This window comes from Capra hircus, chromosome 13 (assembly GCF_001704415.2).
Source record: "Capra hircus breed San Clemente chromosome 13, ASM170441v1, whole genome shotgun sequence".
NCBI lineage: Eukaryota > Metazoa > Chordata > Mammalia > Artiodactyla > Bovidae > Capra > Capra hircus.
Genome location: NC_030820.1, coordinates 66315029 through 66339386, shown reverse-complemented (window position 1 = coordinate 66339386; position 24358 = coordinate 66315029). Strand labels below are relative to the sequence as shown.

Below are 24358 nucleotides of genomic sequence, written 5' to 3'. Positions count from 1 at the left end.
TACAGGCTCAGCCCCAGAGAGATCCCCAGTCCATGCCTTCACCTTCCCAGCTGCAGACAGGCAGCCTGCTTGCGACCCCCAGGGCAGCAGAGTGGCCACCTCATCACTCATCTGCTCTCAGAGCCTCTGGTTTCTCACTGGAAGGGTGAGGCCCACCACCAAGCTTCCTTGGACGCATCCTGTGAGTGCTGTGGGGAAAGGTGTTGGCTAAAGGTCAGATGGTACAAAGAACACCAGCCCGGGGATACCAAAACTAGCTTTAATTTGTCCAAAAGTCACATCAAGCTCCACAAAGAGTTTCCGGGGGAGCCCCTGGGAGGCCCCGCTGCTGAGCCAGTCTAGAAGTTCTCCAGCAAGGCCAGGATGCGCTTCTGTTCGCTCTCCCGGAATTCCGGGCTCCGGCCGTCCCCGATGTTCTCCGCGTACTCTGGGGAGACAAAAGCAGGGTCAGGGGGAGTCTGGGGAGTGGGGGCCATCATGGCTGGGTCACGTCGCACCTCTCTCTGAACCCTGGCGCCCAGGGGTGTGTGCCTCCAGGGGCACCCCCCGCGGTGGCTGTACCCCCCCCCCTTCCACCTCAAACTCCTTGGGTCCTGCCCTCGAGGTCCGTGGTGGACCAGCTCCCCGGCCCCTGCTTGCGTTCTTCTGGCTGAGCCTTCCTCCACTTAACACACACAGTGCCTGCTACTACGGGCAGGCACTGCCCCAGAGCTGGTGGTTCTCAGAGTATGACCCAAACCACCACGAGCAACATCATGTAGGAACTTGTTAGAAATGCAGATATTGAGAGTTCCCCAGTGGTCCAGTGGTGAGGACTTGGCACTTTCACTGCTGAAGCAGGTGTGCAGGGGAGTATCTGGGAGCGAGCGGCAGGGGGCAAGCAGAGCTGGTGCTTGAGTGGGGAGCAGACCTAGTCTCGCTGAGAGGGGAGCAGGGGGGGCAGGCGGGCCCCTGTCAGCACTGCCCCGGAGATGAGAAGTTACGAGAGAGCTGTAAGCAGAGGAATGACATGATCTGTCTGTTCACCAGTGCTCACTCTAGCTGCCGCAAGGAAGATACTGTGAACGGGCCAAGGGCAGAAAGAAGGAGATGTGATTTGATGGTGGTCTGGCCCAAGGTCATGGTAGAGGAGAGACATCTTCAGATTTTAGATGTATCGTGATGGTGGCTCCAGCAGGATGGGGTGGGAGAGGGAGAGACGTGGATACTAAAGTCACCAAGAAATACGACAGGAGAGGTGGAGATGGTGGAGAGGGTGACAGTGAGCTCGAACTCCTCCAGGGGATGAGGGGGAACAGCTGTCCACGCCACAAGGACGGGGGCTGGGGTACAGTCCACTGCCGCTGAGATTCAAACCAATGGGTGTTTTCTGGGAAAAAGGGAGAGGAATGGTCTAGAGGTGCCCAGGACGAGCGTGGAAGACCCCTTTCCCATCTTCACTGGCAGACGGCCTGTGAAAGAAAGCAGGTACCACTTGAGTGCGCCCATCCCAGGGAGACACAGTTTCAGTCAGAGCAGGAAGATACAGGAAGTAACGTCTAGAGAGAATGGGAATGCAGGACACGATGCTGATGACAGGACATCATCAGGGCTGTAAGGTGGGTAAACGTATCTAGTTTGCCTGCTACCCCAGCACAACACGTAATACTCCACCACTTTATTCTTGAGAGTGTCCTGGCCCCCAAGATATGTGGGCAGCTGGTTTTAGGGGGTGGGAGGGAGTGGGATATGGCACAGACATGATGTGCGGAGCTCCAGGACAAGACGGCAGGGCTGGGTGGTGACTGGTGCCCTGGGCTTCCTGGGGTGACTCCCATGAGCAGGGGCACAGAGCCCGGTGGACGGCGGTCCTGCTCCTCTGAGCGCTGACCGTGCCCTGCCCCTGCCCTCGGGAGATGCTGTGACATTGTGCTTGAATCCTGACCCTGACTCACAGTCCCAGGGGCCCTGCATGGTCTCCCCTCTGAAAATGCATGTAAAGAGCTTAGTGATAACAGATGTTCCAGAAACACTGGCTCCCTCCTCCAGCCTGCTTTGCTAGGGCCAGCAACGTCTTTCACTGCAATCCCACACCAGTCCTCCTCGGGCCTCTGCCTCCGTTGCAGGCCTGACTTCTGGGTGATCCTCTACTTGTCCCTCTCTCCATCCAGACTGGCAGCTTCATGAAGGCAGGGGCTTTTGCCTCATTTTCAGCTAAATTACCAGCAGAGCCGGGCTGACAGCCAACTCCTGGCTGTTTTGTGAATAAACTCCCAGAGCAGTGAATCAGGATGAGTACCTGCGTGTCTGCCCCCAGCCCCCTGCCTGGGGTGGCCAGAGATGGAACAATAGGAAACTCTCCCGCAAGAGGCGTCTGCATAATAAAACATCTGCAGATCCAAATCAGACAAAGACCTGGGGAGAGGAGGAAAGCCTGCAAACCTCCCCACCGCGCTGGGGCAATCCTCTTGCTCCTGCACGTCTCCGTCCTCTTTATGACTTTGGACATGTGCTGGAAGAGGCGATACGGGATTCAGACATGTGCCAGCTGTGTCTCCCCCCAACCCCCGGCCAGAAATCATCCTCTCCTGTGAGGCCCATCCATTACCTCCGACAGCAAATGGCTGTGATCCCTTCCATAAAGGCTCCGTAAAGGGAGGGCTGGGGTGATGGGAGAACAGGAAGTGGGTGGTGGGAGAAGGCTCTGGGCTGGTATGTAAGTGGTATCTTTTTACTCACATGTGAACGATCTAGTCGCTGCCCCAGGAGAGAGAGAAATGACCATTACAGCATTTAATACCCTCAGAGGCCTGGCCTGAAAGCAAGAATCTTAATGGACTGAACTAACACTTTGTTCTCCTAATGGATTCTCAGACCCAGGAGAGAAGGAAGTGAGACACAGTCTGATCCTTTGGGGCAATGCTTTTCCAAGAAAAGCCAGCTTCCCTGGAGGGACCTTATTGCTTTCCAGGGATGCGCAGAGTAGAGCACCAATGTCTGTATCAGTCCTCTTGCTGAATCGCTGCTACCAAGGCCGTTAAAAAAATGCCTGCTACCACGGTACACAGAGCACCCAACGGACAAGTCTCCTTGGATGCACCACATGCGGAGAAGGAGGAAACAGTCAGATTACCTGCTCTCTGGAAACGGGCTGTGAAGGAAGGGAGTAAAATGAGGAAGAGGGGCTGTCCTGCACAGAGTGGAATGGGACCTCACACGTGGGGAACACTGTTGATGTGCCAGGCATTTATATATGTTGTCTCACTGAATCTTTGCAGCAATCCTACAAGGCAAAGAGCACCTTCTCTGTTTACAGATGGGGAAACTGAGGCTTATTAGAAGATCCCATGGACGGGGGGGCCTGGTAGGCTGCGGTCCACGGGGTCGCTGGGAGTCGGGCACGGCTGAGTGACTTCACTTTCACTTTTTATTTTCATGCATTGGAGAAGGAAATGGCAACCCACTCCAGTGTTCTTGCCTGGAGAATCCCAGGGATGGGGGAGCCTGGTGGGCTGCCGTCTCTGGGGTCCCACAGAGTCGGACATGACTGAAGTGACTTAGCAGCAGCAGCAGCAGAGAGCTGAAGCAACCTGCCCAGGTGCAGCACGGCAGAGGGGCTGAGATTCCAACCAAGAACATGTGCGAGAAGTGAAGAGGGCACCTCCAAAGCCACTGGGGGGGCGGGGGAGCTGGTCCTGGCATCCTTTTCTCTAGGCAGTACCCTACCCCGCCTGTTCCCCATCCTTTGCAGAAAAAGTCTCCAAGGCAGTCCAGCTCTGGCAGGGCATCTGGTGTCAATATCCTCATAACAGGTAAGGCTCTGGAGGGGATGTCCCGGGGTCAAGAGGCCTCAGCAATCAGAACAGACATGGAGTGCTGGCTGGGGCCACGCTCCCTCGTGCCTGGTCACCAAACGTCAGGGCTGGCGGGGCTCTCAGAAATGTACGGCAACCCGGAGGGACAGGTGAGCAGCCAGGGGCCCACAGCGAGCCGGCCCCAGGAGCAGACCTGACAAGCCCTGAGTGCTCTCCCACTGGCCCTGGCAGCTGGTACCAGCTGTGCACCTCACGTCTCACCCTCCACCCCTGACCCCGACTCGTTCTTTGTTTCCAGAGTGGAATCCTATTTGGAGCAAACCGTGGTGGTGCCGGCCACCTCCAGTTATTATAGCTGCTGCAGCAGTTTATAAATATTGAACAGATCCCTCCCGGAGGTCTTGGGAAAGAGTTCTCTTTGCTGTGTGTGTGTAAGAAAGGGAGAGAACGGAGGGGAAAAAAGAGATGCTAGATGAAGGGAAAACTTCGGGGTGGGGAAAACGGAGGGGGAGAGAGTGAGTCGGTGTGGAGAATGAGAAAGATGGGGCAGATACATCCACTCCCTTCTCTCCTTCCCCAGCATTTTCAAATGCTCTTATAATAAAGGCTTTGATCGAGCTCAGAAACAGGCAGCAGCATTGAACGCATAAATATTAAAGCTAACTTTAGACAGCAGGTTTACTATTCAGACATGGAATCCGAGCTGTTCTGTTTATGTTAAGAGGGAGAGGGAGGCGCACCCCAACTGGAAGATGGGGAAGAACTGTTGTCCAGGACACAGACTGGGGCCGGCGCTCCCAAGCCGGGTGCAGATCCCTGGACCTTTAGCCTTGAATGCTCAGCTCTGAAAAAGTGCAGGAGGAAGGGTGAGTGGGGAGAAGAGGAACGTCAGCATTTTTACACTGAAAATCCTTGAAGACATAGAAATAATAACAAAATAGAAACTAGGAGAGTAAGACCCTTGAGGTCTAACAGAGATTCCTCAGCGAAAAGGATGGATGCGGAAGGACTAACGTGACTTCGCTGGAGGAGAATGTTGTGCTGGGGCTGGAAGTGGGGGTGTAAGTTTCACCAGGGACATCATGACAGTGAAACTCACTTAAGGAGAAACAGAAGGAAGCTTATTCTTTGCTTACGATGCTAACAGGGTCATATCCCCACGGACTGTTTTCCCACAGACATTTCAGCTGTCTGGAAAAGCACCACCACTCCACCCGCCCCACCAGGCCTTGAAGAGTGAGGTCTGGGTTGGGCTTTCCTGACTGCCTCTGAGTCCAGGCTGTTGCCAGCACTGGTGAAAGGATGAAGCCAGGGAAGGGAAGGAAGGAATCTGTATTTACCGAGCAAGTATTCTGTCCCAGGTCCCCAGCTGCATCTCTATCTCAGCCATCCTTGGGGGCAATCTTCATTTTCGGTTTGGTTTTTACAGAGGAGGAAACCCAGGCTCACACATGTTATCTGCTAACTTAACTGCAAGTTACAGAGAGCCAGAATCCTGCTGGACTGTGCATCTCAGTTCTACCTCTTCCCACGTAAGCTGGGACTCAAGTCACACCGGTAAAGGTAGCTAATGTCATCAGGCACTTATCATGTGCCAACATGGAAGCCCTTTACTGCAGAACCTCATCTAATTCTCACAGCAAACTTTGGAGGCAGGTTATCCATCTCCGTCTTATAAATGCAGGAACTGCTTAGGGGCAGGGCACGTAGCTGCCCGAGGTTAAAGAGGCCCCTCTTCAGGATCCTTTCTCGCCTCCCTAAATCCTAGAGGCTCCAGCAGCCAAGGCCTGGTGGAAGTCACACACACACGAACATGTCATCAAAGAGAAATCCCAGCAGCTTCTGTAGCTTGCAAATCACAGAGGCCAAGCTCAGGTTACCAAGCACTCCAAATCAATACGGGAACACATGTTTAGGAGCTTCTGAGAGAGGACTTCAAGCCATAAGGAACACAAGCAAATCAAAGGGCCAGGAGCCAATCTCTGCAAGCGTTCTGAAGTCTTTGGCTCAGTCTTTTCGCCACCACTGAGAATTTTTTGAGTCAGTAATCCTCTAAGCTTTCGTCTGCCAAACAGCCTACCACCACATGGTCTTAACTTTCACCAGTCACTGGAGGCTTCCACGGTAAGCCCTGGCACAAGTATTTATACTGAGAAGTATTTCCAGGTCCTACTCCACATCCAACGAGGGGGCCACTCAATGTACCCCTGCGTCTACCTATGGAGGTGTCACGTTTCCAGAAGCCACGTTCTTATTTAGTCATCAGCTTCATGGGGACAGAGCGTGCAAGGGTGGCTGTCAGAGGCTAGGGGAGGGGGGAATGGGGAGTGAAGGGTTTAATGGGTACAGCCTTTCAATTCTGCTGAAATGAAAGTAAGTTCTGTGGACAGGTGATGGTGATGGCTGCGATGGTTAAGATGGTAACTCTTGTGCGTGTTTTACCACAATTAAAAAACAAAACCAAGCACCTCTTCTTGCAGCCTCTCCGGGTCTTCAGGCTCTCTCTCCGTCTCCAGCAGCATTAACTGTGCTTTCCTGATTCCCACTCCATCTCTTAGCACTGACTTCAGTCTGCTTTGTGTAGCGGTTATTTATTCCTCACGCAATGGGGCTGAATCCCCCTGGGGACAGGGTCTCCTCGGTGTGTCTAGGGAGCCCACTGAGTGCCCTGTGATGCCGCTGGGTGCTCTGAAAAGATTGCCGCCCTGAATTTTCTTCCTTGAAATGCTTGAGGAGTGTATCAGCCAACTGGCCCAGTTAGAGCTTTCCTTTCCGCCAGATGGAAAGACCGACTGAGTCTGGATCCAGTTTTCCTGCATTAAGAGCGACTTGGGTAACGTCGCTTAACCTCCGCAGGTCCTGGCTTCCTTGTGGGCACAATGGAGAGTGTAATCCTGCTTTTAGGGCTCTTGTAAGAACAGGAGAACATACATTAAAAGCCTGGCACAGAGGATGTGCTTGGGAGTGACCACTCTACCTACTGTGACCCTGATTTCAGGAACAACACAAGGAAGCCTGAAGTGCATCCCCAGTAAGCATTAGCTGAGCCCCTTCTTTGTGGCATGCGCGGCCTGGGCACCAGAAGATAAAAGGCAGGACGAGTGTCACTGCCCGTGTGGAGCACGTGGTCCTTCTCTAGTACAGAGACCACTGCCCCCCAGGTGGGTGCCACAGGCCTCGGGCCAGAGCGGCTACCCGTTCAGGGAAGGCAGGACTTCAGGAGCACTGAGTACGCAGCCTGCAGACCGAGGGACTTTAATGAGCCATCAATTATTTCTAGCTCTCTTGGCACCTCCAGTACAAAAGGAGGGAGGGAAACTGTGAGAAAGGGGACAGAAATAAAATGGGAAGAGTCCCCTGCTGGGCCTGCCTCATCAGCGTTTTCCTGAGACCCCAAGGGATCCATCAGCTGTCATCCTGCCAGCAAAACTTGGGAAATATGTAGGCCATAAAATCAAAGAAAAAAGCTTGCATCTAATTAGTATGATTGAAAAAAAAAGGGAAGCAACCCAAACTGAAAAACAAAATTAAAATCAAAGAGGACAGACTGATGAGCTGGTTTTCTTTATGAGGCTTTGTGTTTTCACGCATTTTGATGGAATGAAGGCTGGGGGAAGGAGTGAAGGCTTTTAAGGGGTGGGCCTAAAGCAGAAGCCCAGCCATAGCCCCCTACCTAGTCCCATAGTAGGCTTACCCCTTTTCAACCACAGCACTGTCTGGAGGGTGCTTGTTGGACCGCATTCATGGGCTGAGGAAAGGTGGACCATGGTACAGCTCTGCCAGCCAACAACGCAGACAGACGGAACCTGGGGCCAGTGTGAGCTCTTTATTGTAACCTTAGCCTTCCATCTGGAGAGAATGCTTTTTTTGTTTGTTTGTTTTTTTGTGGTCAGCATCCTGTGAGGGCATCTTTGACCTGGGCAGTGGCATCTGATTCCTTGGCTTTAAATATCACCTCCCTTGTAAAGACTTCCAGTTGTCCAAATTAGCACCTCTCCTGCCCAAATGAGACTGTGCTCTCCGCTGGCCAACAAAGGGGTGCAGGCACTGCCTGTCCCCCAAAACTCACTGTGTACCCAACAGAATTCGAGAGTCTTATCCAGAAAAACTCCACCTGATGCTCCAGCCTCCCGTATCCCTGCTAGGCCTCCCCTGATGGGGGAGACTCTGTATGAAGGCCACTGACGTCCTGTTCCGCCTCAGGCCTCTGTTCCCACTGCCTGGGATGTGCTTCCCCACCGGACACCCTTCCCAGCCCTGAGAGCATCCTCTCTCTCTTCCCTGGGATTCCCGGGTGTGGCCTGCACCTCCATTACTGCCTCCTTATCACTCCTTTAACACTCTGTTCACAACTTCAATGCAGCACTTATCACGTTATAATTAGTTTCGAGTCTCTCTCCCCCTAGACCATGAACCCTTAGGACAGGGATCGTGCTGATTCCTCCCTGTCTCTCTAGTCCTAGATACAGAGCCTGGCACCCAGCAACTCTGGCTGAGTAGTTGTTGAAGCATATATTTTTTTTGGCTCAGTGGTAAAGAATCTGCCTACCAAACAGGAGACGTGGGTTTGATCCCTGGGTTGGGAAGACCCCCTAGAGAAGGCAATGGCAACCCATTCCAGCATTCTTGCCCGGATAATCTCATGGACAGAGGAGCCTGGCGGGCTATGGTTCATGGAGTTGCAGAGAGTCAGACAGGACTTAGCGACTAAACCATGTCTCCTCAAAAGACTAAAAACTCTACGAGAGCAGGAGCTGTGTGACACCTCAGTAGTACAGTATCAGCACTGTGCTGAGCCCTGAGGAGTCTCAGTAAATATCTGCCAATTTAAACTCACACAAGGGTAGGGTTTCATTCAACAACATTTAAAATATTCCCTGGGTGTCCACTATGTGCCCGGCATTGCTCTGGGTGCTGAGGAGACATGGGGATCGAGCCAACGGCCCTGCATCACGGAGCTTACATTTTAATGCGTGAGACACACAGAACAAGTAAACAGAGACATAAATAAAAATAATTACAGACAGTGATAAGGGCCAGGGCAGAAATAAACAGGGTGCTATGATGGGAAATAACAGATGGAGAGAAGTGGATTGATTCAGGATGGAGGCTGGAGGCAGGAATGGCAGATTTACTGAGGGACTGGCTGTGAAGGGGGCTGGAAAGAGAGCTGAAGGGCCGGACCTGGGTCTGGAAGGAGGGACCTGAGAGCCTGGACAGTGAGGGAAGGAAAGCGACTGGGGAGAGGAAGAAGAGTGGTGGGAATGAACGCAGCATCTGTGCAGGCTGTTCACCTGCTCACCTGGCCAGACAATCGACAAATGTGTACTCAGCACCCAGTAGGAGCCCAGCACTTTAACAGGCACTCGGGGAATAAATCGGGCTCTGAGGGGCACTGAGGCTGGCTTGCAACAACTGAAAATCCTGAATAATCTCAGGTACACATGTTAGGATGTCAGGAAGAAAAGCATCCCCCTACTAGGTGTTAAAAACTCTCTTCCTTTCTCAGATCACTGTTTCGATCATGGGGATGGAGGTGCAGGGAGAAGCTTAAATGCAAGACAGCGGAGCTGAGAGTCACAAAAAGTTCTTACTGAATGTGTGGGCATTGAAAATGAAGGTCCTTTAGAGGCTGGGCTTGCACATCGCCGCAGCTGCACCTGAGGCAGGAGGTGGCGTGACGCCTGAAGCAGTAACTCACGCGCCTGTGACACTGAGGGGGAGATGCCACTATGGGAGATGCCAGGTGAGGCTCATGAACGGTCCCCCCTTTCCTTTTCCTCGGGGGGAAGACAATAAATTCCAGTGCCTCACAGGCTCCATCTGCAAAATGGGCACAAGATTTACCATCCCCACTCGCCGGGGAGGGCAGGGATGATCGTGTGGCTTCCAGTCCTAGGTTTTCACCCACACGGTTCCTTTGGTTTGGAATGTCTAAGACCCAGCTCAATGTTCGTACTCCCACACAGCTTCCCATGGGATATTAGCCGTGCCTCACTTGTAACACGGCTGACGATAGTTATCATCACATTTCATAATACTCACAATAGCATTTACCAAGCAAATAGCAAATACTCAGCTAGCATCTACCAAGAACTTATGAACTGGAGATACTTTCCATATATCATCTCATTTAATCCTTTTACCTATTCTAGGAGGTCTCTGAGCAATTGGATATCTTGCCTGAGGCAGCACTGCAAATAGAAGGAACAGGATTCACTTCCAGGGGCCAGATCCCAGAACCCAGGGCTCTTAACGTCTCACTCTATTATATATATAATTTATCTCCACATTTCATCTTCCACCTGTAATGGGAGTTATAAGCCACTTACCCGCACACCCTTCAAGTAAATCTAGCCTAATTCCTCGGCTAAGAAGTGGGCAGAATGAGGGTCAGAGAGGGACACAATGTGCCTGCGGTACCGTCCACCATGACTCTGAACTTTGGTGTTATCAGCAAAGTCCAGCGTGGGCTCCTGCTGCCATGTATGCTGGTCTGTGCTAAGTGGTCCGAGGGTGGGCACTGCATCACAAAGCTGACCGAGAGCGTGCTCACCGACCGGAGGCCTCCTGGGAGCAGCCCCAGTTGAGTCAGGTCCAGCCGAAAAGGGACCCGCTGGGGAAGGTGAAGGAAATTCACCCGAGCATTTCCTGTGTGCTGGCCGCTAGGCTGGATGCTGTCATGTAACATCCCATGAACTTTTCCAAATTTCTTCTAGATCTTACTCACACGGCTGGGGGAAGGCAGAGCTAGCACTGGAAAGCAGGCGTGCTTTTTCTCTTATACTATCCTGCCTCAAACTCACTTCCCTCTGCCTTAACTCCAGGTAGTGCTGATTAGTTTCTTTGTTTTTTTTTTTTGTTTTTTTTCCCCTAAGAAAGTAATTTCCTTTCACTACATGCAGTTTGGACCTGGATTTGTGTGTGTGTGTGTGTGTGTGTGTGTGCGCGTGTGTGTGTGTTTAAATTTCCAATCCCTATTGCTTCTTGTTTGTGTTTTTAAAATTCTGGAAGTGGAGAATCAGAGGCAGAGATTAACTAGGTTAGTCTTTGGTATTCTGACAGGATGATCTGGACACAGACTGACCTGGACAACACACTTAAGCCTGCAGTGCAGAGAATGCTACGCACCAAATTCCAGGCATACAGACAGAGATGGAAAGAAAGCAACATCTAATTAATTCCCTGGAGCCCCAGACACAAGCAACATCCAACTCACCCTTGATGATGTGCCTGACGATTTTGATGGAGCTTCCACGCATATTCAGGATCTGGTGAACCCTCTGGCGAATCTAATAAGGAAAAGAAAGAGCGGACAGAGAAAGAAAGAGCATCATTTGTCCCGGTAGACATCAGAATACATCACACTGGAAGTATTCACTTCACCCCCATCCCTGAGAAAGAGGGCCCACGTAGAGCGAAGGAATTCAAGGAGTGTGTGATCCACTTCCTTCTTTGAGAGACTCTCCCCTAAGCCGGCGGCAGGCAAGGAGGCGGGGATGGATGGGCCCACCCAGGGCAGCCCCTCCTACCTGGGGCACGTTGGCATTGCAGATCTCTGCCATGATGTAGCAGATGTGCTGGAGGACAAACAGCCCGGCGTCCAAGCGCCGGAGGTAGAACTCATCCTCGATGTCATTGTCGATGATCTCCCCACGCCGGACCATGTCCTAGAAAGGAAGGAACATTGGGGAACAAAAGGCAGACGGTGAGTGGAGGAGGGAAGGACAGGCTTCCAGTCCTCTCACGATTCACAAGAGAACAGTAACGACAACTACGACAACAAAAGAAAACCACTCTGCCTTCATTTGCCTCCTGCTTGACTCATTATTCTAAAGTATCTTACGTTCTCATTGTTACCGGACTAGAGGCTCACGGAGCCAAGGCTAAAGCCCATTATTTTCTCTATACAAAGACTCAAGGCCAAAATGATCACATCCACACATTCAACCTGAAAAAATAAGCTGATGCGGACATAAATCTATTTATCTACGTCTACTCATTCTTTACTCTGGTTCCCGCCTCCATCAGTAACCTCTCTACAAGATATACTTAACTCTCTTTTTCTTCCAAATTAAATCAACCTAGGGAGGAGAGGTCCTCTTTCTCTACAATTCCGATTTGGTGCCCTCCTGATGGTGCAGGTACCCATTCTACGTGTCCCTTCTGGCTTATATTTTGTTAGATACAAAACACCAACCTTTCCTTTTCATTCCACGAGTTCAATACTTCCTCAAGGTCAAAGAGCTAATCTCTTTCCTCTTTAGGGAGTCTCTTTCCTAAAGTTTTGTAACCCCAGACCTATCAGACTTGCTCTCCCCATATATGTTCCTGTATAGCGGATTCTTTAAAAAACAAACCTAGCTTTATCCAGATACAATTGAGGTACCATAGTATTCAACCATTTAAAGTAACAGTTTCGTGCGTAGTCAGAGTTATGCAACCACCATCACAGTCATTGCAGCATATTTTCATTCCACTCCACCCCAAAGCCCCTCATTCAGAGGATTATCACCACCTCTGCCAAGACAGCTCTTCTTCCCATCTCAGGGCCTTTACTGCCTTGCTTCCTAAGAGTTCTGGGATATCTCTCATGCCAGCACTATAAAGCAACCTCTCCTACAGAGCCTTCCTTGATCATTTAAGGATAACAAAACTCCTTTCCAAAATTCCTGACAGTACCCTTGCAGGCCACTCCACGGCATGCCGTCTTCTGGCCCATCATATCCACAAGGATTTCAGTTACTATCAGCTCTCTGTTTCTATAACTCCCCCTATTTCATGAGCGTGGGCTGTGAGCTCTGCGAAAGTGGGGACTGAATTCTGTCTTTACATCCCCGGCTCAGTAAACATCCACGCGGTGAATGAGAGGAAAGAGACATGACTGCTGCAGGCTGTCAGAGTCGGAACTGGGTGAAAGACTCGTTCTGCACGACTAGCAGATTGGTCTGAGAAGACAGGCGCTTGAATACATGCTTCTGATGACAACAACCCATTTCTTAATTCTGTCAGTGGTTTTACGGCCATGGTTCCCTCTGACAATTCAGGCACCTGTCACTGATGGAAGCCCTGGGGACCCTGCTTTCCACACTCCCAAACTCGAAGGACTTACCACCGTGGTCATCAATCCCCACCAGCATCCTTCAGAGACTATTTAGACGCAGATAACGCACTTCTTTATTTGCCCACGGGGCCTGCCTGTAGCTACTTTTCATCTTGTTCCTAAAGGCCTCTGTCTGTGAGGCAAAAGAAGGCTCTACCAGGCCCGGCGCTGCCTGGTAAAGCACCGCCACTAATTCAGAGCTTTGTGTAGTAGCAAATTCCTTGGTAATCTGGTGAGTGTTAATGGTCACGAGGTAGTCAACGCAGCACCAGACTGATGTCCAAGGAGTTTAAAAATAGAAGGGCCTCTTTAGTTTCTCATTTGTTCATAATCATAACTTCCTGCTTCAGAACTCCTAAGTGTTCAACAGCTGGGGGCACAGGAAGGAAAATTACTCTTTGACTTCCACTCATGCAAAAAGCATTTGCAGCTAATACTTCACATTTCTATAATGTGGTGGAGTTTAAAGTGTTATTATATATATGGTCCTTATTACCAGATTTAAAGTGAGCAGGGAAGGGATATTAATCCCATTGTACAAATTAGAATCCAAGGCACACAGAGGTTAAGTAAGTTGTTCATAATTGCATAATTACCAGCTACTCGAATATGGACTCCCCAGGGATAGGAATCCTGTCTGATTCATCTCTGAGGCGGAAATGAATAACATGAAGCAGAGTGCTCAGATCCGGACCCTGCTTAACTGCCCTGTGGCCAGAACACCGTTCCAAGCACTGAGTTAAGGCAGAAAAGGAGTAAGAATGAAGCTAAGGGGATGTGCTGGTCTTAGTCACCAAGGAGCTGCCGGTCTGACTGGGAAGATCACAGCAACACAGAAAATGATCAAAAAGTAAAGGGATACAGTGTGTCCACAAGTTTAAAGTAATTACAGGTGGTGGGTGCTAATCAGGGTTGGTTATAAGACACTGGGAAGAAGCGACTTTTGGATAAGCCTTCAAGGCTTCTGATCGGCAGACGCAGTAGGACGAATGACTTTAGAGTGAAGGCAGGGACTCCCCTGGTGGTCCAGTGGCTACGACTCTGTGCTCCCAAGACAGGGGGCCCAGATTTGATGCCTTGTCAGGGAACTAGATCCCACACATGGCAACTAAGAATTTGCATGCCGCAACTAAAGATGCCATGTGCTGCAACTAAGATCGAAGATTCTGCGTGCTGCAACTAAGACCCGGTGCAGCCAGAGAAATAAATATTAAACAAAAAATAAACTGAAGGCATTTCTGTGGCCTGAAGCCTTACGCAAAATGCATTATGCTCTTCATACTTTCTGCTCGTTGGCCTTCCCCCACCACCCGCGACACACACAGCGTAAACAGGCCTGCCCTCCCTTTTCTGGCCCCCTCACGTTTGCTTGTAATGTTGGTACTCTCCCCATACCCCAATCTCTATCATGATATATTTAAAGTCTAAAATGTGATATTCCTTATACAATTTTTCCTGAGATATTTAAAAACGTGTACCCTACAAAGCACTTTGCATATTACTCTCTGCAAAGCGGACTCCTGAAAAGCATTTGTGAATCTGTCGGCCAGAGAAGTGAGACAGGATGAGCTGCAGACTATGCTGTGCAGGAAAGTGAATGAGGATGCGTGAACACCTGTCTGACGGACATGGCGGCTTCAAGTGTTGACAGGTAGGCAAAGTGTACAGCTCGTAGGTTGCACAGTGTCAGCCTATATGAGAAGCAGATCAGATGGAGAAGAGAAGAGGGGTGGAGAGGGGAGAGAAGAGAGACCAATCCCTCAGTGCAAATCTGGGAACCGGGGGAGAAACATATTCATTCATCCACTAGTAAAGAACACTAGCTCAGTGTTCCTGAACACTAACTATGAACCAGCTATTATATGATGTGCTGGGAGCAGCAAAGATAAATAAGACAGTCTACAGAATCAAGGAGATTAAAGTCAATGAGGTTAACAGGTATGAACAAACTTCTTTTTTAAATGTAGTAATGGCCATTATGAAGGACCTTGCAAATTGTACTGAATGCCAGAAGGAGAGGCTACGTTTGTTTTGTTTTGGTTATCAGGAGAGTTCCAGGAAAATAACATTTGAGCTGGATTCTGAAGAAGCATGACAAGCTGGAAAGCACATTGTAAGCAGAGGGAATAACAATAGCATGGGTCAGCTTGGCGAGGGTGGAGGAGAACAACAGTGGGATACCACTGTTACTAACAGGAAGAAGGGAGTGTTTCTTTGCTTCTTAGATCCTAGCTTCCGGCACATCATAGTTTTTGACTGATTACTAAATACCAGGCATTGTGTGAGGCAGTCTGAATAGTAACCATTGCCACCACCATCTACTCGCCTTGCCGGAGCAGCTTGTGTTTGCTGAGGGCTTAGCATAGTGTCAAGTGCTTTACCTACACTGACTCCATTACCTCCCACAAATACTGTGAATGAGATGGTTAGATAGCATCACTAACTCAATGGACATGACTCTGAGCAAACTGGGAGACAGAGGAGCCTGGCATGCTGCAGTCCATCAGAACGCAGAGTCAAAAACGACTTAGTGGCTAAACAACGACAACACTAGGGATCATCGCCCCCATTTCCAATGAGGAAACTGACTCAGGCTGAACAACCTCCCTAAGGTTAGTGGGAAGCAGGACGGGGGACTCAAATCCAAGTCTGTGCTCTCTCTTCATGCTACCATGTCTGCGGAGGCATGACAGATTTTAGAGCTGTTTGGAGAACAAAGGAAGATACTAAATTAGAGTGGTAGAATGGCTTAAGAACAGAGCCTAGCAAAATTAAATTTCTCCAATTACGTCAGAAGTGCCCCTGGTAGTTTTTCCTTTTTCACACTCTTCCCCACAATCTGATCCTCTTTTAACCAGACATACTGTACCTTCCAGTTTCTCCAAATGTTGTCATGTGGAAAGGATGGACCCAAGAGAGCACTGCCAAACCCTATTTTTTCCTCCTTCCCCAGAACTTCAAGACTCCAACAACGTTCACTTCGACATTCTACTTTTAGGCACGAGGCCGCATGATTTGAAAGTGAAATTTTCGAATGCAGATCTGAGACAGGATTGCAGTTCATCTCCAGGAGAGGCATCACCATAACTGCACTGAACATACACAAAGATGAAACAGAGATTGGCTTCGAAGATGGGAGTTTCTGCCCTGACAGTTTTAGAAGCATCAGAGAAACCAACACGGAGAGAAGGGGACTGCTGTCAGCACAGCACCTAATCTAGCCCGTTACGACTCTGTGGCTGGCATGGAATATTTACTGCTGAGTGAATTCAGGGAAGGAGAGCACAAGTGTGTACTCCATGTTCAAAGGGAAATTTTAAAAAAGCAAGGTGATTATGCATTATTCTGATGGAAAATAAGGAAGTTTGGGTAACAGTTGTTTAAGGCACATTTTCTTAAGTTCTGGTCTTTTTAAAAAGAAGCAGGATGGTACGTCACCTTTATTATCCATGCCTGTCTTACAATGTGTGAACAGAGCCAACTTTTTATAAATGGATTAATGAATTTCTGGCTCCTTTTCTTGGTTTCTAAGATACTAGATAACAATTTGATCTTGTGATAAGAACCTGATACAGTTCTTTGGATTTCTGAGTGTGAGGAAAAAGAGCTAGACATCTGAAAGAACTAAGCAAATGGGATCAGATTCCAACTCAAACTTATTAGGGTCCATAGGCAAGTCATTTAAATATTTTTGGCCATGGCTTCTTTGCTTGGAAACTAGAAGCCTGAACTGGATCTGGGAAGGGAAATAGGGTTCCTGAGCGCTAACTCTAATCCACTAGAATGGCTACAGAGAACCATATTGGCAAAGCATTGTGAAGCCAAGTTGCAGCTTAGTTGGGGAAGCACACTGAAACCTATTAGCACTGTAAACACCAGTCTCAGGTTGGGAGTGTACAGGCACTTTTGTCTTCCCTGATTTGATCTTCTTGAAGGTGCCTTTTAGCTTTGATAACCTGTGGCAAACCTAGGACTGAAGCACCTAACAGCCAGAAGCAGTGGGTTTTTACCCACATATGGGTAAATTGATAGACTGGAGCTGTTGACAGACCGTGCTCCGAGACAGTCAGAAGAGCCACTGGGAGACATGCCTCCAGCAGTCGTCACCTCAACAGCAAGTGGTGAGCACTGACAATTAGCTCATCCTGTCATCAAGAAAGTAACTTCCCTATAAGAAAGAGACAACTCTTGGATTTGCTGGTACATTAGAGGGGCTATTTTAAAACAATATGAGTGTGTAAACTGAATGCTCTTAAAATGGGAACATGATTAATAGAGATTAAAGAGAAAGTCCCCCAAACCAGTAGCCTCCTTAAATATGGTACAGGTATTATACTTTATAAAATTTCCCAGTGAAAATCTATATACACATTGAACTGTATTTGAAATAAGGCATGAGAGTTAAGATTTAAAGGATGTCCCATAAGCTAATGCATTCAACTCTCAAGTTTGAGAAGAGGGGAGGTGACCGTCTTCTCTGTGAAGCAATGACAACTCAACATTCATGTATGGCATTTTTTTGCTTTTCAGAGCAGAGGACCTGCACTAACCTCACTTGCTGTATATGCCAGGTGTTGTGTGTGCACAGGAAATACCATTTTCAGATTTCACAGATGGGAAAACTGAGATAGACATCAAATAACTGTCACTGAGTTTTGCTTAGAGACTTTAGTGAGATATGATTTCCTAGTCTAAGACCTTTTCCTGTTAGTCCTTTCACTCTGACAAAGGATGGGCGAGGGATTCCTCTGGTGGTCCAGTGGTGAAGAATCCATCTTGCAATGCAGGGGACATGAGTTCAATCCCCGGTCAGGGAACTAAGATCCCACATGCTACAGAGGAACTAAGCCTGCGTCACAGCTAGAGAGTCTGTACACCACAGCGAAAGATTCTGAATGATGCAACAAAGATCCCACATACTGCAACTAAGACCTGACACAAACAAATAAATAAATATGGGGGGAGGGAAGGATGGGCGGGAAAAATGGAATGATAACAGCAAAATTTCCTGGGTCCTCACTGTGTATCAGGCACTGTGCTAAGCACATTCATAAATTTCTCACTTTTCCTTAAACCCCAAGAGGTAACAAGAATCATAACTATTTCCACTTTCAAATAAGAAACTGAGGTTTAAAGAGGGGAGAATTCTCCAAAGGTCGCAAAGCTCAGAGCTGAGTAAGTGTCGGAGACAGGATAAAAACCCACATGAGTCTGGCTCCAAGCCTGTGATCACTTCCCTAGTTCAAAATGTCTTTGTTTTATAGACCTTTTCCATATTAGCCTATGAGCAAATAGATGGGGTTTTTCTTCATGCTGTATCTGGGAACCACTGCAAATGACCAGCATTAAATGTAAGATCATCTAGCTCCTTTGCCTTTTTCTTATAAATTGAAGAAACTTATATTAAAAAAAAAAAAAAAACGAAAAAACGAGGAGGGATCTCTAGCTAGACTAGCAAATTCCATGTGTAAATCAGGAGAGTTAAAAAAACAAAAAAAGACAATCTGAAAGGTTTTACTTTGTTCATTTCGTAAGAGAGGGCTAGAATAAAAACTTAGATGGTAATTCAGTGAATAGCGCATTAAGTACAACAGACTGCAATTCAGGGCAGCATAAGCATCTTTGGGGGCTGCTAAAACAAACAGATTCATCTCCAAAGACACACACAAGGAGGTGGTGCGTGTGGCACCAAGGTGCCATTGCTGCAGGGCTGTGTGCGCGCCCCCTCCCCCAGTCACATCCTCACTTTAAATGTTAATCTGTCTGCAGAGTGCTACCAAATCACTACCTTGCCAGGTGCCTCTATCTCTCTCCGCAGGCAAGTCGCAAGCCTCCAAATGAGCGTGTGGATGCCACTTCTAATCTGCCCCTGACAGGCGGCCAGCTGCCCCTCGCTGATGGAAGGAGACAGTCATAAAAGAAGCTGCTATGAAGCCAATAGGAATCCCTCTTTCCTTAATAAGCGGGGACATGGCTCAGAACCCCAGCGGGGGTCACTGCTGCTGTGCAGTCATGGGCAGGAACTGCCCCACCACTGAGAAAAGGCCAATTTCCCTTTTTCTTCCAGAGTAAAGGGAGAGACAGGCAAGTGGAGAAGGAGGAGACACAAACAGCAGCCAAACAAAATCTTCTTCCAAGAGCTTCTGAAACAGGGCAGACTGTGAGAGAGGAGACAGGGCCTGCAAGTCATTTTCAGCAGGGGAAACAGGCTGGAGAATTAGTGAAAGGGATGTTTTTCTTTTTTTCTGGGAATTTACAGCTAACTGATAGCAGCTCTGATAAGAACCCAAGGGTATCAGGCCAGAGTTTGCAAAGAGAAGAGAGACTATGCGTTAGGCCAGCCTTAAACACATGAGCACGTGCCACTCTGATAAAGCCACCATGAAAAGTAAAACACACACATATACACACCAGGTAAGGCATTTCCCAAAAGAATGGAATCTGTGTGGGGCAGAGCTGGGATTTAAACCTGGGCTATATGATGCCAGGGTTCTTGCTCCTTCTATGGTAGGTAGCATGACGCCTCCATCACAGGTGGCGTCACATCAACCATCTAAATGTACTAAGAACAAGCAAGCAGACTGCTAGACTACTAATTCACTGGACTGTGACAACATATAAGACAGCCTTGTGGCTTCCTGGTAAAAAACCTGCCTGCCAAAGCCGGAGATGAAAGAGGTGCAGGTTTGATCCCTGGGTTGGGAAGATCCCCTGGAATAGGAAGTGGCAACCTGCTGCAGTATTCTTGCCTGGAAAATCCCATGGACAGAGGAGCCTGGTGGGCTACAGTCCATGTGGTTGCAAAGAGCTGGACATGACTGAGCACACACACACTCTCCCAAGCCAGCCTCGAGAAAACCAGGGCTTCTGTGAAGTGCTGTGGGAGAGACTGTGAGCCCACTGAGAGAGGACAGAGAGGATGAGAAAAGCAAAACCGAGTGCTCAGGGCCAGGGACTTTCCTGGCGGTCCTGTGGGTAAGATTTCACTTTCGAATGCAGGGGGTACGAGTTCGATCCCTGGTCAGGGAGCTAGGATCCCACAGACCTCGTGGCCAAAAAACCCAACACATAAAACAGAAACAGTACTGTAACAAATTCAATAAAGACTTTAAAAATGGTCCACATTAAAAAAAAAATCTTTCAAAGAATGCTCAAGGCCTTACTGCAAGGGAACAGGCAGAGGAGTTGGGCCAGGACCCAAGTCCCCCAACTAGAAAGGATGACTGTGATTGGAAAGGGGGCAAGCAGGGAGGAAGGAGAGATCGGGGAGTGGGCATTTGGCTAAATCTGCCTCTAGGAAAGACGGAAGCAGGAGGGAGGGGAAAGCACTACTCCATCCCCTCCCCCATCAGCTCTGGCTTCTACTGCTGTAAGCTGTGGCCTGCCAAATTCATAGACTGAGAAGTTTGGGAACCACTGTTCAAGGAACAGCTGAGAGGAGCTCTCAGCAGGATTCCCTTTTTTTTCTGGCTTGCCCGGAAGCTTCCAGCACAGTTAGCAGAAGACCTGACTGCAGTCTCACACTTCCCCTGTCTACACGGCTTGGTAGGTGTGCTTTATGATCCTGGACCCCACGCATCTGCTCCTCCGCTTTACCTCCTTGGTACAAATCTATAAATGAGTGTCAAATGCTAAGGAAATCGTCAAAGTCTGTCTCGACCATCAAGTCCTGTGGATACTGTTTCATTACAAGAAGTCCGTCTTTCTCTTTCCAGGATAAAGCCTGGGATGATTTAACTGTGGCAAAATTAGCATGCAATTTGTAAGTCATTACGGTGCGAAGTATGTGGTGAGAAGGCTTTATTGAATAAACCTGCTGAGAATAATTTTCCCAGGAACTAAAAAAAGGAAAACCTCTCTCCAAGGCTCTTTCCTTCCTCTTTTAAAATCCCTGCCAGTACCTAAATAATTATCTCTTATTTTTGACATGCAGAAGCCTGGCATCCCTGTACATTGAACCAGCAGAAGCCAGAAGATACCCACAAGAAGTCAGGACATCTGCCTAACAACAGGGACCTTGGTATTTTCTGGGCTTTTTGTTGCTTGGGGAGTCAGGTGAAATCTGCTGAGACAAGCACCCTAGGTATTTACAGACCACAGAGAACTGCTGCTCACTCCAAGAGTCTCAAGAATTACATGCCCTTTAAAAGTCCAGGTCAAATCTTGTTAACCAGGAAGCCCCAGGGTATGTTCAGATACTTTGTGGCCCTGGTGTCTCACGGACACTGAATATAACATGAGAAAGCAGTGGACAGCTGCCCAAGACGTGGAAGTCTTTGCTAGTTAATAGACTCTTGCAGTAACGCGATTGGAACCGAGTCTGTATATAATACAATTATTAGTCTGTCCTGCAGACGCTTCTAAATAAGAAGTTTTTAATACAGCTACAGATATGCCATAGAATGTACACAGTTGTAGAAAATATTTTTTTGATGATGGGGCTATTCAGAGAAAATACAAATTAGGGTTAACAATGAGAGTTTAGGCATAATGTAGGAAACTCTGGACTCTCTATCTTCCTGACACCCACAGACAAATATTAATTTTAACTCATGAGTAGCTGTCTTTCATTTATTGCATGTTAGTCACTAAGTAGGTCCTGGGAACATGATGAACAAGAGGGATGAGAGTCGCATAGAGAGAGTCAACAAATGTATAAAGTCAGCACAGGTCAGGAAGAAGCACTGGCAGTTCGGGGGGCGCTGCTTCACACGTGGCAGGGGGGTCACTCTGAGGGGCTGACATTTAGGCCTGCAGACCATGAGATATGGTCTCATGAAGACATGTCTCGTGACATGAAGACCATGACATTTAGGCCATGAGACCTGAAGGTGGAAGGAGGCACCAGCTTGAGAAGAGGCAGGACAGAGGGAAAAGCAAAGACTAGGAGAGAGGAAGCTAAGGCGCAGCAGCAGGAGAGGAAGGAGGAGAAGTGGGGGGTGGGGGGTGGGTCTGAGACCCCACAAAGCCACGCAGCACAAGGGAAGGGAGGAAATACATGTATGCGGAGGGCTGGTGGTAGAAACAGTCCTCACAGAGAAAAAAGGAAAGGTCCTCCCGCAACTCTCCGTGCCAGGACCCGTGAAAGCAGCTTTCACCTGTGTGATATCTATGTCACCGAATTCTGAAATGTGTAATTCCTCACACTCCCACAGGTTGAGATGTGCACCTCAAAAAACAGAACACCAGAAAGGAAGAAAAGAAAGCTGGAGAAATGAGGCTGCGTGTCTGTAGTCGGAGAACCCGAAGCAGTCTGGCTCTAAAGTCCATGCTCCCCCATCACACCTTCTGTTCCTGGAATATAACTTAACAGTTGCCCCCAAACTTAACTTGGCCTCCCATTGCTGCTGCTTTGCTCCTGTTCCTAGAAATGCCCTGTATGTCCCCTTTTGAGGTGCAGCTCGGCTTCTGCCTCATCCTTAGAACTGTACGGGGTGACTCTAGGTGCAGATGGCTGCCCCTGCGCCCTGGATTCGTCCAGCCCTCGGCAGCAGTAGCGGTGCTCCCTGGCCCCTTCTCTCGACACCTGAACCTGTGCTCACCCCAAGCCCGTGTCGAGCTTGGAGCGCCTGCACAGAGCAGGTGCCTGAGAAACACGTGCCACATGATGGGATTCTTTTCTGTGAATCTGGGTCAACTGTAGACCTGTGGACGTCTGCACGGTGCCCATGGCAGTCTGAAGTCTGCAGGGACAGCGGTGGCTCCGAGACACTCAGACTGTCAATACCTGATCCCCCGTCTCTTGGTCAATTTATTTAAGGTGTTTTTGTTGCAGGCCTGGCACAATATATGAGATATTTATTTCTTACAGATCTGATAGTCAACGTTATCAAGAAAAACAAGGATTCAATTCGGGTCAACAAATATTTGCTGAATTCCCAGTAGGTGTGGAACATTCAAGTTTAAAGGGAGTAGGCTGGAGTGAGGCAACAAACACGAGAAGACTACATGAAGGAGAGACAGGACAGAGGTTGTTCGTTCCAAGTCCCTTTATACCCGGGAGGCAGCTTCATCCGGCAGGAGGAGCCTGAGTGCTGGCAGGGTGCGCTGCTCACAAATGCACCCCTCACCCCCAGCCCGCCCCAACTCTCTGAGCAACACCAAGGCTGCTGAGCACTGACAGCCTTGGAACGTTTGCCAGGGCCCAGCTGAACGGCCTTGGCATCAAGGAGACAGATGTTTGTCGGGAATGGCGGGGCCCCGCACCTGTGGCACACGGAAGCACTGGGAATGCTGGGGAGAATGGCTGCAGCCATTACTCTCCATCAGTGCTAATCAATTTCATACCCTCTTCAATGCTGATAATAGATAATCTTGTGGGAAGCAGGCCAAGTTTCCTAACAGCTCCATGCAAGCTGCTCCCTGATGCCCAACAGCTTACTCTGGTCTCTCTCAGAAAACAAAACAATACCCCTTCAAAAAAAAGAAAAAATAACAACAAGCAAAAACCAAAGCTTATTCCAGCTGAGCTTCAGACAAAGCACCTGATGGTGCCAATGCTCTGGTCTGCTAGGACAGCTCCTTCTGGGTTATTTGGGAAGGAGGATGCTCTTAGGAACAGGGCGGCCTAGCTTACTTAACACTTACACAGGAATTTCAAAGGAAGCTAGGAAAATCTAGTAACAGCAGCAGGTAAGTACTGAGCAAGGTACTGACATGCTTTATGCTTGGTCTTCACAATAGCACTGAAAGGGAGGTGTTACGTCCATTTTACAGATGAGAACATCAAACCTCACAGCGGGGACTTCCCTATAAGTCCAGTGGTTAAGAAGCTGCCTGGCAACATAGGGGACATGTGTTTGAACCCTGGTTTGGGAAGATCACACATGCCTGGAGCAACTAAGCCTCTTGAGTCCTAGCTCCACAACAAGAGAAGCCACTGCGATGAGAAGCCCTCGCACTGCATGGAGAACCCCAGCTCACTACAACTAGCCTGTGTGCAGCCAAAAAAAGAAAAAAGAAAAGGTTGGAGGAGGTCAACTCATTTGTCCAAGGTCTCAGAGCTAGGAAGCAGCAGAGCTCAAGTTCAAATCCAGGCTTATCTGGCTCCCTACGCCTCACGCTTACCTTTCCACTAGACTGCTGCTCTTCTATACAGAAGACAGCAGCTGATCAACCTCTTATTGTGCTTTTCATTTATTCCATTTTCAAAAAATGGCAGAGTTACCAAAGTATGTTCACCTGAACCTGAGGGAAAACACTAAGTTGGAGAGGACTTGAGAGACCCCTTTGCTGAAGAACCCAGGCTACATGAGGCGTGGTGACAAGATGAGGCAAGGGGTGAATTTGAGGTAGATGCCTGCACTCAAATCCTAGTCCTCGGACTCCCAGGTGTCCCTGCTACCAATCCTGAAAATCTCCTTCAGCAGATAACTTGGGGGACGCCATCAGAGCTGGAGTTCTAGTTGTCCTGGGGCTGTCTCCCTACAAAAGTCTAGGGAAAGTTCAATCTGTTTCTAAT

General features: G+C 48.8%; 1 protein-coding gene across 1 annotated transcript in view; it reads right to left on the bottom strand.

The window, feature by feature from the left end:
- Window positions 244-24358, bottom strand: part of CTNNBL1 (catenin beta like 1) — a 161106-nt gene continuing 136991 nt past the window's right edge. The window contains exons 14-16 of the mRNA XM_005688545.2: window positions 11327-11464; window positions 11014-11086; window positions 244-427 (exon numbers count right to left, since the gene is read on the bottom strand). Coding sequence (XP_005688602.1) covers window positions 339-427; window positions 11014-11086; window positions 11327-11464 — 300 coding nt within the window. The 3' untranslated portion in view covers window positions 244-338. The remainder of the gene's footprint in view (window positions 428-11013; window positions 11087-11326; window positions 11465-24358) is intronic.